General features: G+C 39.0%; 2 protein-coding genes across 3 annotated transcripts in view; one reads left to right on the top strand and one right to left on the bottom strand.

Moving 5' to 3' along the window:
* Positions 1–3,199: 3,199 nt before the first annotated feature.
* On the bottom strand, positions 3,200–10,311 carry dnai4 (dynein axonemal intermediate chain 4). The gene is made up of 17 exons (XM_016447780.1): positions 10,189–10,311; positions 9,810–9,969; positions 9,511–9,692; positions 9,272–9,381; positions 9,009–9,165; positions 8,688–8,827; positions 8,415–8,597; positions 7,845–8,030; positions 7,572–7,726; positions 7,393–7,479; positions 7,008–7,159; positions 5,967–6,124; positions 4,260–4,363; positions 4,065–4,163; positions 3,742–3,968; positions 3,467–3,620; positions 3,200–3,372 (listed from the first exon to the last, which is right to left on the bottom strand). Exons 1-17 carry the CDS (start codon positions 10,236–10,238, stop codon positions 3,295–3,297), a joined length of 2,382 nt encoding a protein of 793 aa, XP_016303266.1. The 5' UTR covers positions 10,239–10,311; the 3' UTR covers positions 3,200–3,294.
* Positions 10,312–10,390: 79 nt separating this feature from the next.
* Positions 10,391–12,967, top strand: part of LOC107659014 (probable proline--tRNA ligase, mitochondrial) — a 5,646-nt gene continuing 3,069 nt past the window's right edge. The window contains exons 1-2 of one of the 2 annotated variants that reach the window (XM_016447778.1): positions 10,391–10,584; positions 11,170–11,757. In XM_016447778.1, coding sequence (XP_016303264.1) covers positions 11,197–11,757 — 561 coding nt within the window. In that variant the 5' untranslated portion in view covers positions 10,391–10,584; positions 11,170–11,196. Of the gene's footprint in view, positions 10,585–10,635; positions 10,692–11,169; positions 11,758–12,967 lie in introns of those variants that run through there. The other variant, XM_016447779.1, reaches the window with a different exon arrangement.

The raw sequence follows: 12,967 nt of genomic DNA, 5'->3' as shown, positions 1-12,967 counted from the left end.
AGCTTGTGCAGGGCCCGGTTCAAGGTTTGCAGGTCCAAGATTGGCCATAACCCACCACCTTTCTTGGGCACAATGAAGTAGGGGCTGTAAAACCCTGCCTTCGTATCGGCTGGAGGGACCGGCTCGATCGCGTTCTTCACCAGTAGGACGTCGATCTCTGTCCGTAAGACAGGGGCATGGTGAAGTGGATGCCCCTGAACTTGGGGGGGACGCCAGGCGAACTGAATCGCATAGCCAAGTCTGATGGTACGGATGAACCAGCGAGACGGGCTGGGGAGCGCTAGCCAGGCTCCCAGACAGCGTACAAGTGGGACCAACGGAACCATAGATGTACCCGGGGTGGGGCAGCGAGGATCACAGGAGGAACACAGGCACTCGATTCGGGAGGCACTGAGGTGGCCCGAAGTGGAGTCTGCGTGTGCTGCGCAAACACTTACCTGGTTCCAGGGCAGGGCAGAGGGTGTGAGAGAAGTCCTGGTGGCGTCCTCGGCCCACACACTGCTGCCTGCTGCCTCGCCATCGAGGGTAGTGAGGGAGGAAGAAGGACCAGACCGGCTTCGGGCAGAAAAAGGTGCCATCCACGATTTAGTCACCTCTTCATGCACCTCCGGAAAGAAAGGTACTGGAGCAGAGCGCTGAGAAACAGCACGGGCCACCCCAAGAAACCAATCTTCCAGCCGCGAGGCTACGGGACACGGTGGAGGGTTCCACTCGAGCCCGACACTTGCGGCGGCCCGGGAAAGCATAGCAGCCATCTCTGGGTCTGACTCGGGCAACACTGCCACACCCAAAGGGGGCAGCGCAGCCGAATCTTCATCCCCGGAGGACATACACTCACCCTCCGACGCAGCGACCGACATCTGGTCCTCTGGGGGATCCCCAAAAGTGACGACTGGTGCCGCACGAGGCGGATCAGCACGCCCTCTTGGAAGCTCCACTGGTTGCAGTGTCATGGAGGAGTGAGGAGCCCGAGGAGTTTGACTCGGCGGGGTATTCCTCACTGTAATCCTCAGGTCACCTAGGTTATTAACCGAAGTAGGCTTCCTCTGAGCTGGCCCAGAAGAAGGACTAGATCAGGGAATATACGAAGGGGCTCCAGTCTCTTCAAGATACTGGAGTCTCGACCTTAACACCGAGATAGTAATCATGACCATCACCAGGGGCCAGGTAGCGACTGCATCCAGTAGCACACGGTCTGAATGACATCTTGAAAAAGACGCAGGGTCAAACTGTGTGTGCTCTTTTAGGAATTCGCTCTCTACTGGTGCTGAAACGCACAGGGAAATGGCCATGGCTACACAACAGTACAATAGTGCAAGCCTGTTGTGAGCACTCACACTCTCGCTGAAGACGCAGTTCTCAGCTGTATAAACAGCGATCTCAGAAACGCACAGGGAAATGGCCATGGCTACACAACAGTACAATAGTGCAAGCCTGTTGTGAGCACTCACACTCGTTGAAGGCGCACTCTCCAGCAAGCTGTGAGAACAGCTGTTTTTGCTCTCTCGTGAGATTGCGACCAACACTTTCAGCGCTGTAACACCCGCACCAGACACGCAGAGGCTCCTTCCCAACGAGCAGCTCGTCTTCCACCACTTTCCAAAGAAAACACGCGCGCAGGAACAGCACATGTGTTCGGCTCCGAAGCGAAAAGCAAATATGCGACGCACCGGCTGCTCATTAAATACTCGTGCTGCAGCGCAGAGCAGCTGTGGCAATTATTGCATGCCAATGTGCATTGGCTCGTTTTCTTACACTCAAAGTAGATTGGTCTCCCAAAGCGATCCCCAATTCGTCAGTCAGTTCCGACGTACGTCAAACGTGACCGACTGAAAGGAAATGATAGCTTGTTTCCTGGATTCAATTGCAATTTCATTAACATACATTTGGTATATTATATAATATAATATAAATAATATTTGAAATTTTGTGTTGAAGGACATTCATGAGAGTGAAAAATTGAAGGGGGTCTGAATACTTTCCGTACCCACTGTATGTCACCTTTAAGCTATCATAATCTTACAAGTAAAAGCTGACATAAATATTGCTTTGTAAATAAATATTATTATATTATATTACATTATATATCAAATGTCTGTTAATTACATTTTAGAAAGCATAGTAAATGTCGCATTTTTTTCAGTTTTTACCTTTCATTTTATGCTATATTAAATTAAAAATGACTGCAAAAGGTAGTGAAGGTAATATAATATAATAAGATGCAAGTGAGAGTTGACATTCAGAAACATTGTTTTGATTATTTTATTATCCACCAAACCGGGAATGCTGGAGCCTAACCCAGCGTCTCAGGCCAAAGGCAGGGAAACTATATTATATTATATTATATTATTCCAAATGTCTCTTAATTGAATTTTTAATTCAGAAAGCATACTTAATATAATATACTTACAGTAATATACTTAAATATAATATAATATTTGGGAAAGTGTTTAAAATGTATAAATGGCCATATGCCATATGGAATAAAAGTCCCATATACATTAGTAAACAAGCAGGATCCATTTCCTGTCATAATGTCACAGCTGTTCTTTTTAAAAGCTCTTATATAAGCTGAGTTGCATCTTCTTGGCTAAATTGTTTGATTTGTACTAAAAAGCTCAGATGATAGATTTTTCACCGATGTAAGAGAGAAAAACAGTTCAGTAATGAGTCATTTCTAAAAGTATGATGTGGTCCTCATGTTGTAGATAAGCTGTAATGTGTGGCGGCCAAGTGCTAATAAAACTGTCTGTCCATTACCATAGAACAAACACTTACATTCTGTCTGTGATTCCCACGAAAAAAGAAGGGGAAAAAAACAATATCGTATGACAATACAGTATAGTACTTTATGACTGGGGGAAAAAAAAGTGTTATTTACCAATCAATGCCTGAATGCAAAAATGCTTTCAAAATATTGTTTGAAATACAAGCCTGCTATCTCCAAAATTCTTTGGTTTCTTTTTTTACAATACATATTTTATACTTTTTGTTAAATAGTTTACAAAGCGATGTTGTTATACTACCCATAATGGCCAAAGGCTTAACAAATACATTCACCTAATCCAAATTACAAATAATTCACCATACTATAATTTTGTTATAATTTAGGTTTTTAGACATTTACCCAAAAAGATTGCTCATTGTTTTGTAAGAGTATTTTTATTCCTACAAAGAAGCACAAACAGGCAGTGTGCTGTAATCCCATTGTTATGTAAAATGGAGTCGCTCAGTCTGCCAGAGAATATAAATGATGATGATGATGGAGTGGTAAAGACAAACAGCCTGACCCTCCTATGCATCTCTGTCAGTCTTTCCTAATGTGTGTTGACTGGACAGTGTGGTCTGAATTACATCCTCCAACACCTCCACCTACACAAGAGATATAAATGATTTCGATATTTGAGAAAATGGGTTGAGTATGGCACAGATTGAACATCATGGAAATTAACAGATAAGGCCTGACCTGTGTGCTGTCTCCAGCAGGGAGGTTCTTCAGCTTGTACACAGTGACCTGCCCCTCACTGTCCCCCACCAGAACACAGTCTGTCTCAGGGGTGAAGAGCAGAGCCGTCGGATTCACTCCCGGACTGCTCGCGCTCACAATCGTCGGGTCCAGACTGTTAAACAAAACGGAGTGCACTGTAAATTGCTGGATAGGAAGACTGAGCACCAAAAAGGATGTTAAAATTGTTATTATTCAAAACGATAAATGTTATTGAATAGAATGCAAGACCTTACCTGCTGACTCTCAGGTCCCAGATCTCCACCTTGCCCTCACGGACAGCTCCAAAGACAGTAGCACAGTGTGGGGACCACATGATATCAAACACAACCTTCTGACCAGAGGTGAAACCCAGCACAGGTTTCGAAAGTTCCTGCCTCCACAGATAAATAGTCCAATCTGAAGAACAGCTTAGGAAAACGTCTGGACAGAACGGTGACCATGTAACCTTATATACCGGACCCTAAGGAAAGGTGCAGAGTGAATAGAAAAAAAGTAAGTGTAAGTGTTTAAAGATGCATGAAGGTGCTTTAAAAACCAGACAAACATTTCTACATACTGTGTGGGCTTTGTAAGTTTCCAAGAATTGCTCGTTATATGAATAAGAGCACTTGTGAATATGACCTTCCTCTGTTCCAGCCAGGTAGATTTTTGAATCCTGCAAAATAACAGCATGAGCTAATACGGCTCTTTCACAGCTTTCTGAAATGTGTGCATATGTGAGATGTACTACTATTTTCAAGGTAGGCCTCACATTAGGATGAAAATCGAAGCACAGTCCCGGAGCCAGGGATAAGATCTTCGGGTTCCATCGCTGGTTGTTGACTATCATGTTAGGCGACTTTAGTTTCATCAGATCTAACTCAGACAAATTACAAATTGGGCAACACATGGCTCAAACATTCAGAAATGAGGCTATTTCAACTAAAAACAACTAAACTTGTCAGTATTTTGCTATAGTTTTCATTCATTCATTCATTCATATAGTTTCATGTATCCTCGTGATATATATTTGTACACAGGGCCTAAAATTTACATTCGCCAAGCTCCGAATCAGAGTAAAAATCAGTGTTAGCCAGTATAAAACAGTGTTACTCGGCAGGTGGCCGGTAACTTTTTTGTTGTTAATTCTAAGTATGCCTGAAAACGGCATATGGTTTAGTCTGATTATAAAATTGCAAAAGTTTTAATTATATAAATATGTAATCAGATGTGCTGCATGTTTCTTTTCATGTGAGCCGCTCATGATAACAGTATTTTCATTATCTCTGAGTCACTCGATTCACAGTAAATACTACTCCAAAATAAAAGCTCTATGATTTATTATAGATAGATAGATATAGATAGATATATGATAGATAGAGAGAGAGAGATAGAGAGAGAGAGAGAGAGAGAGAGAGAGATGTAATACCAGGAAAATAAAGAAAGAAATTAATGACTTTATAAAAACAAATATAGTACATTTGTAATCAAATTTAATCCTGAATTAATTTTTTATAATTTTTTTCTTTTATGTATTATTTTCTGTATTTATTTATTCCCACATGTATTTATTTCCAGATTTATGTATTTTTTACTTTTCCGTGTGCAACATGGAAATGAGGGAGGCGGTCCTTGTGGAGCTCTGGCGAAACACTGGTCGAGAGCTCACGCAGAAGCATCAGATTAAATTAGTGCTAGACCTCAAAGTTTGCTAAAGGATGTAAAAATAAATAAATAAATGAATGAATAAATTAAATAAATCTAAAAAATCAATGAAAGAATAAGTAACTAAGTTAAAAAGAATAAAAATAAATGTAAAATTAAGTACAGAAAATAATACATAAAGGAAAAAAGTAATAAAAATATTAAATTAATATTTAAAAGGATTGATTGAATTACAAATTAAATGTATTTGTGTCATCAAGTCATTTATTTCTTTATTTATTTTCCTATTATTACATTTATTTATTTATCTATATATTTGTTTTATTTTATTTTTAATTTCTGCAGGTTTGGTCCTCCATAATATTTGAACGCAGAGAAAATACAACCATAAATATGAGTACTGTAATTGTACTTTTGTTATATAAAATAATAATAATAGCAATAATAATAATAACAACAAAAATAATGCACAAACCATTTCATGGTCTGTAAAAATGGCCAGTAAATTTTCTCAAGTCACCAGTTGTGGCAAAATATTAGTTTTAGCCCCTGTTTGTACAGTATTAAGGAGTAGTCACATCTGCATGGGAACTTTTCTGCCCTTATGAAAAAACTCCCAATCACACAGATTCCTATTAAAGTGACTGGATTTTGCCTGCAAAATTTCACAGAGCATAGATAAACATGATTGCTCCTTAATACAAATATGACTTAAATATGAAATGTAAAGGTGTTTTTATGTTCTTGTATTGTGTTAGATTGAAAAATGGAAAAATAAGAAGGCGATTAAATGATTTTTTCCATTTGAACATACCAACACATTCCAGTCCTTTGTAGTGGATCCATTTGCTGATTCTTCCATCACCTGATACAGAGATGAGCATTTCCCCTTTATCCTCTCCAGCCAGACCTGTGTCATGATCAACCCATCTGAGCTGCCACACCGGACATGCGTGCATGTTGGTGCAGTCACTGTTAGAAGATGACATAGCATTGTGTACACAAACAGTGTCCCGATATTGCGTTGACTTCACTACTGTCAAATTCAAAATCAGCAGCATTACGAGCACTAAAAAAATAAAGGTAAGATCTGTGGCCGGTATATAAATGCTTAGACTAGTCTTACAAGTTTGTCATCTCATTTTTCATCATCATTTTTTTAAAGTCTGTTACATAAAAATGTAGAATGGTCTAATTTGAATACCAAAAGATAAGAGGCATAGTTCCTTGGCTAACTACTAGTTGGTCATACTAGTTCTTAAGAGACTTGACTTAAAGCGGCAATTTGTAATATTTATGAATTTGTTAAAAAATACAGTTTTGATATGCATGCACTCCATATAGGCACCATATGACTTTCAGGTTATATAGATCAGCAATTCTCAACTGGTTTTAATTATGTATGTACTGTATGTATGTGTGTATGTATGTTTTTTTTTTTTCATCAAGTGTCAACATAGTACCAAGATTATTTATCATGCAAAAGTAAACAAAAAAAAATTATCAAAAGATCAAATGATCATGAACTCCATAGCAAATGCAATATGCAAAATGACATGCAGAAAGAAGTGTGATTTATCAGCCTCATAAATTAATCCTCTGAATATAAGGAGGAATAAATAATTGGCTAGATTTTAGATAAAATTACCAAGCAAATTACAGAGTTCGATTGAATGTATAACCTTTGATGTCTTTGAAGTCTATTTACATTGTTACCCGAACTATATGCACATAATTTTGGATGTTATTTGGGTCGCAAACCACCAATTGAGAACCACTGAGAAACCTATTGTAACTAAGTTGCAACCTGTAACTTCCTGTTGCTGATCAAAAGAAGGAATGCTCACAGCCCCACCTGCTGTCAATGATGGGTGTCTGTTCTGTGGTCTGCACATTATAGATGGCAATGGTGCCATCATACAATCCTACTGACAACTGATTGGCATTACAAGCTGAGAAATCCAGTGCAGTGACTCCACTCTCACAATGAAAGATTCGATCAGGCCACTGAAACATATGAACAAAGAATATTCACAGAAACACAAGATCATATGACATGCTAAGGCATACAAACAAGGTAAAAAATACAGTGGCTTTTGCATGTCCACATATTATTTTTAGGGCCACTGTTGATGAACACTATATTTCAATGAACAACTCTGTAAAAGTAAAATACTTAATAAACACTGTTGCACTGGCTACATCTGATATTTATCTTTGTTCTAAAGTGTGCAGAATACCGTGGGGTTCTTCAAAGACCAGCAGCACACAAGTCCAGGTTTCTGATCTTTGAAATCAAGCTGTCCATATCCCACAGCAAGAAGATCCTGCAAGGAATCACATGTTGTTCAGCGAAGATTTTAAAAAACAACTGAACAAAAAAATTGTGACTGAAATGTGTTGGTAAGATGGATAGTACTGGGTTTTTCTTGTTCCAGGTCATACTGCTAACATTTCGTCCCTTTGTGAGTTCACACTTGAAGACCCAGAGATGCTCAAGGAATGGGCTGAGGGAGTTTTTAGACTGCTCTGTCCAGCTTTCCTCCTCTATTTGTGTCTGCACACAGTCTGGGTCTGTTCAACACAGCAGTATACACATTCTAGCAAATGTTTAAATTCAGTGACAAAAGACTACTGCTACATTTAACTTCTGATCTTTTCTCGTATCTAAGATGCTATACAAAATCATCACCCTCTATTACAGGCAGCTGTCTGTATGCAGCAAGCTTGGGCTGGAAGATATTGGCCAGAACCACTCTTTCCATCACGGCCAGATCCTGCTTGAATTTGTCCGACTGTAAGATCAGCTCAAGGTCTGGCTCTTCTTCCACCGGAAGCACACAAGTCATCTTTTCAAGACGAGCGCTTGAGCCACTGACTGAATTAAAAGGATAAAAATGTATGTATTTTTAACCATTTTCCTAATTGAATGTGAAATAACTGAATTGCTTGTTTTAAAGAGCCAAATATGAAACAAAAGGAAGAGGAAAGAAGAATGCATTATTGGCATACATACAAATATATACAATTTAATATTATGATAATATATAATAATATCATAATTTAACCTGTCAGTGTTGATGTCTTTTTATTTGTTTAGCTTCTCCCGAATGACAGATAAATATTTTGCACCATAATAGCACACAGTATGACTGGATGCAGAAGCTGTTTATTTTCTTAACCTAACTATGCATAATTATATGATCATACATCCACCAGTTGGGAACCATTACTCTAACATTTATTTGTAAAAAATAATTACCTGTACTGGTGGTGCTGAACACAGACATGCTCTGGTCAGGACCACTAGGGTTCAGGAGGTGACTCATTGAGGAGGAGTCTGGGACAGTCGCCTTATTCCCTTCAGCAGACACCACAGTGTTTTCACTGACATCACCTTTATTGCAGAATGAATCATACATGTCCCAGGTGGTGGACATGACAGCTGGGTAGAGACATTTGCATTTAAATAATGAAGTCTCTTTTATTTTAAGAGCAGCTTATACAGTAAATATACTTTGTATTGACATTTTACCTTTGTCTACCATTGTAATGCTATCACTTTGGACCTCCTTCGTCTTTGGTGCATCATTGAATGTTTGCATTGATCGCTCCACATACTTATCATTGCCATGTCTGTTTTTGCACAGTTCTGTGTAAGCGTTGTTTCTTTCCCTTTAAAACGCAAAAACAACAAACAGCCAGATTCGTACCACAGAAAAAGTGACTGAGTGTGGCTAGAGCTAGTCAAAAGCAATACTAATAAATTGAATGTCTGACAAGTCAAATGTCAGCCTAGTTAACAGAATTAACTAAATCTTTATTACTGGGAAAAATTATAATAAATGTGACTCACTTGACTGCTTCAGCGTCCCCTGAATCTTCTGACACAGACACTGCAGGAATGTCCAGCAGCCAGATGGTCTCTGTCTCAGTCAGGTAAGAATCCACCACCCTGTCCATTATGTCCTCCCTGACCTGTTCTTTCACCTCCTCTCTGCGAGCCTGAACATCTGTATGGAGCAAAAACACCAACATTTTTGGGATACCAGAATGCTACACTTAATTCACTGGATAATGAGGAAACTTGGCAAATAAAAATATGAATGGAAATAAAACCTGAAAGACTGCTGGACAAGTCTGGTTTCACTAACAATTCTTTAGTTTCATCAGTCACTGATTCTGTTGTCTGGCTTGTTCTGGATGCTGAAACACTCCCGAAAAAAGACCTGACATGACAGCAGAGATCACTTTTTTGTTACTATAGCAGCAAAAGTGGGATAGTTCTGTGTGGTACAGATTTATGTTCACTCCAAGTGCTGCAAAGAAGTAATATTTTGACATTTCCCCTCAATTACTTTGTAAATGGACCAGTAAAGCTTGCATTGGTGGTCTGGAAGGCTACCGAGGGAAAATCTGTCATGGTAGTCCATGACGTATCATGTGCAGGGAATATTTTTCCTTGTTTAGGTTGTAATACCCCAGGATCTGGATTATATAATGGGTGAGGAGTGACGTCCTGCCCATGTTCATCAAACACCTGGCGAAGTAAGTACAAAAATGTAGAAATTATTTTTTTATTTTATCACAAAAAAAAAAATCATATAGGGAATACAGTACCATATACATATGATATTCATAATAAAACACCCATTACCTGTACAGTGTGTTTTGGTGTTTGGGCCAAGCTCTTGTCCAGAACTTTGCTGTCACTTGCTGAGCTGAAGCTTTTTCCACTGATCGAAGGGTTGATGGTCTTGGTAATGCTTTGATTCACACGAAATACTCCAGAAGATACATTCAGTGTTTTGGATGACCTGGAAGAAAGAAAACCTGCTTTAGCCAATAAGGAGGAGACGTAAACAAACCAATTCAAGCCAACATAATAAATCGTAAAGGACTAAATATGCTGTTTTAAAATAGTTTTAGTAGTAGAATGGCTTGTCAAATCTTAGGATACTACTTTAAAACTCATATACATACATACATTGATGTATGTACTGGTGACACGCTTGCTCTTTTATGTATGAACTTACTTGACGACTTTCAGAGCGGTTCTCTTCTGTTTGACTGTTGTGTTAGACATGTTTCACACTTTTAAGAGCGAAAAATAATACAGAAGCGGTTAGCTTGATGGTTTGAAGTTACATGCAGGAAAACAAACCGGTGCTGAGGCTTCTTGTTTGAAATTTCCATAGAAACAGACTCCTCCTACTAGACCATTACAGTGCGCTTTTCTACTTCCATGCAGCAGGCGGCGGTGTGCTGCACTTGTACGGTGCGCGATTTACCAGAAGAAGAAGGTCATCATTCTGTCATATGGAGAATTTGAGTTTAGTTTTTTTATTGACGTGTACAATCATCAGTTTCCAATTCATGATCTCAGATTGATCTGACACGAGTTTATAGATATAAGCAGGACACAAAACACGGTAAGTCTGACATTTTGTCGTTTGTTCTGTGATACAATGTGCATGTCTGTTGTTTTTATACAGTCTATGGTCTGTTCGCTTCTAGCCAGTCGTCGCATTGACCGCAGGTAAATCAGAGCAAAAGTATCAAATTCTGAAGTTGGAGTTTTGAATACATTTGTTTGTAGTTCTCTTGCCTAAAATGTACAGCAGAGTGTTCTTTTTGGCATGTTAACATACTCAGTGACAATGATTAAAATATAAAGAATATTTCACAACTAGAAGTCTCTCTCTCTCTCTGACATATAAACGTATTTAAATATGTTTTTTTTTTTAAATGTTACGTAAATGCACGAGGATACCTTAGTGTTCCACATTTTTTACGAATCAGCAAAGCATATAGTAGATAAATATTAAATTTTTTTGACTATATCTTTGAAATGTTTATACAGTGTAAAAAAACTCGTATATTTTATGAATAATAGACATTTTATTTCTCCATAAGCTTTTCTGCAGGTGCATACGCTGTGTGTAATAATTGATTGTCCACTGTAAACCATACCTTTGTTTGTTCATGGTGTTCTCTGTTTGTTTCTTCATTAAAAGTCTCACAGAATTTAAGCTGTCAAAAAAATGGAGGTGTTTATGCATCACTGTTATCGCAAGCTCCCAGCCCTCCTGTCCAGGACGCTCTTCAAAGCATTAAAAAGAAGCCACATCAAATGTGCCATCCACACTTCTCCCCTTGTCTCTATCCCTTCCAAACCAACCATCCCACCACCACTTGTGTCTCGCCTCTTCCAGCCGTCCAACCTCCGGGAGGGTCAGGAGGCAGGAGACTTGACATGCCGCAGCCAGAGACTGATGCTGCAGACAGGGCTTATCCATCCCTCCAACCCTGGCTGCTTCTATTACTTACCGGTCGCTCTGAGGTCCATGGAGAAGCTGGTTCGGCTCATTGATGAAGAGATGCATGCGATCGGTGGGCAGAAAGTTGACATGCCGGCACTGTGCAGTGCAGAACTCTGGAAGAAGAGTGGCCGCTGGGAGCTTATGGGGAAAGAGATGTTCAGGTTACTGGATCGGCACAATGCTGAATATTGCCTCGGGCCGACTCATGAAGAAGCAGTCACAGAGCTTTTTGCTTCCCAGACGACGATATCTTACAAGAAGCTGCCACTTCTGCTGTACCAGGTATCTTCTCTAATGATTTTTTTTTTTAAATAGGGCTCAACGCTAAGAATTTTTCAGATTTAAGTTGAAATTTTTACTTGCCTAGCCAAAATTGTCACTGGCAATAAAATAAAATTACAAAATAAAATTTAAATAAAATGAATGAGTGAATGAATGAATGAAAAAATTGTTAGGTCTATTGTTTTTGTTGTTTTTTGACCCATGTAACCTTATATTCTAATAAATAAGGTTATGACACCAACATTTTAGATACCATTAAATTTCAATATTCTCAATTCCAAAAAAACTACAAACCTAACTAATATTAAGTTAATAAAAACTAATAAAAACAAGTAAACAGTCAGTAATAAAGTAAAAACAAATAAACAAATTCCGAGCAATAGCACAAATAAAGACTGTAGAACCAAGATACAAATGGAGGAATAAAAATCATTTAAGTGTCTCAAGTAGGTCAAACAATAGTAATCAGGTACGCAATTAAAGAGGCCATATGATGTTGCTAAAAATAACGTTATTTTGTGTATTTGGTGTAATGAAATGTTAATGCGGTTTAAGGTTAAAAAAACACATTATTTTCCACATACTGTACATTATTGTTTCTCCTCTATGCCCCGCCTTTCTGAAACGTGTAGATTTTTACAAAGCTCACCGCTCTGAAAAGCGAGGTGTGCTCTGATTGGCCAGCTATCCAGTGCGTTGTGATTGGCCGAATACCTCAAGCGTGTGACGGAAATGTTACGCCCCTTACCATACTGTGATGCCCTGTTCGGCCGGAGCGACGAGACAAAAACATTAAAACCCATTATAAACGAGGCATTTGTTGCATCCAGTGGGGACATAATTATGGATTATAATGACTTATACTGTCTTTTTACGCGTTGCGTTGCATCGCGCCGCGTAAACATAAAACCATGTCTGCATTTGTGATCAGAGAAATGACAAAAAACAAGCGCTACTCTACACTGCTCAAAACTCGCGTTTGTATCATCAGTGGTAAATCCTTTAAATATAAAAAACGTACTTACAGTCTGTGAGTCAGAACAGCCGGCATTGTAGTCTACTCTACCAGGATCAGGAAACAGTCCTCCATAAAATGCGCTGCACACATCTGAATATTTGGGTTAAACTGTTCTGGAACAAGTGTTGTAAATACAACTTAACCACTGATTTCTAATCGTGTCCTCTTTTGGAAGGCCAAACAAAGTAGTTT

The sequence above is a fragment of the Sinocyclocheilus anshuiensis genome, unplaced genomic scaffold (assembly GCF_001515605.1).
Source record: "Sinocyclocheilus anshuiensis isolate Anshui unplaced genomic scaffold, SAMN03320099.WGS_v1.1 scaffold311, whole genome shotgun sequence".
Classification (NCBI taxonomy): Eukaryota; Metazoa; Chordata; class Actinopteri; order Cypriniformes; family Cyprinidae; genus Sinocyclocheilus; species Sinocyclocheilus anshuiensis.
This window is presented reverse-complemented; position numbering and strand designations above follow the sequence as displayed.

Bases quoted from the DNA above. Each gene is read 5' to 3' on its own strand.
- dnai4 (XM_016447780.1), bottom strand. From the start codon at position 10,238: ATGTCTAACACAACAGTCAAACAGAAGAGAACCGCTCTGAAAGTCGTC. The intron at 4,164-4,259 runs GTGAGGCCTACC...GTTATTTTGCAG, and splicing joins GCTTCGATTTTCATCCTAAT to GATTCAAAAATCTACCTGGC. The intron at 3,969-4,064 runs GTATGTAGAAAT...ACCTTTCCTTAG, and splicing joins AAACTTACAAAGCCCACACA to GGTCCGGTATATAAGGTTAC.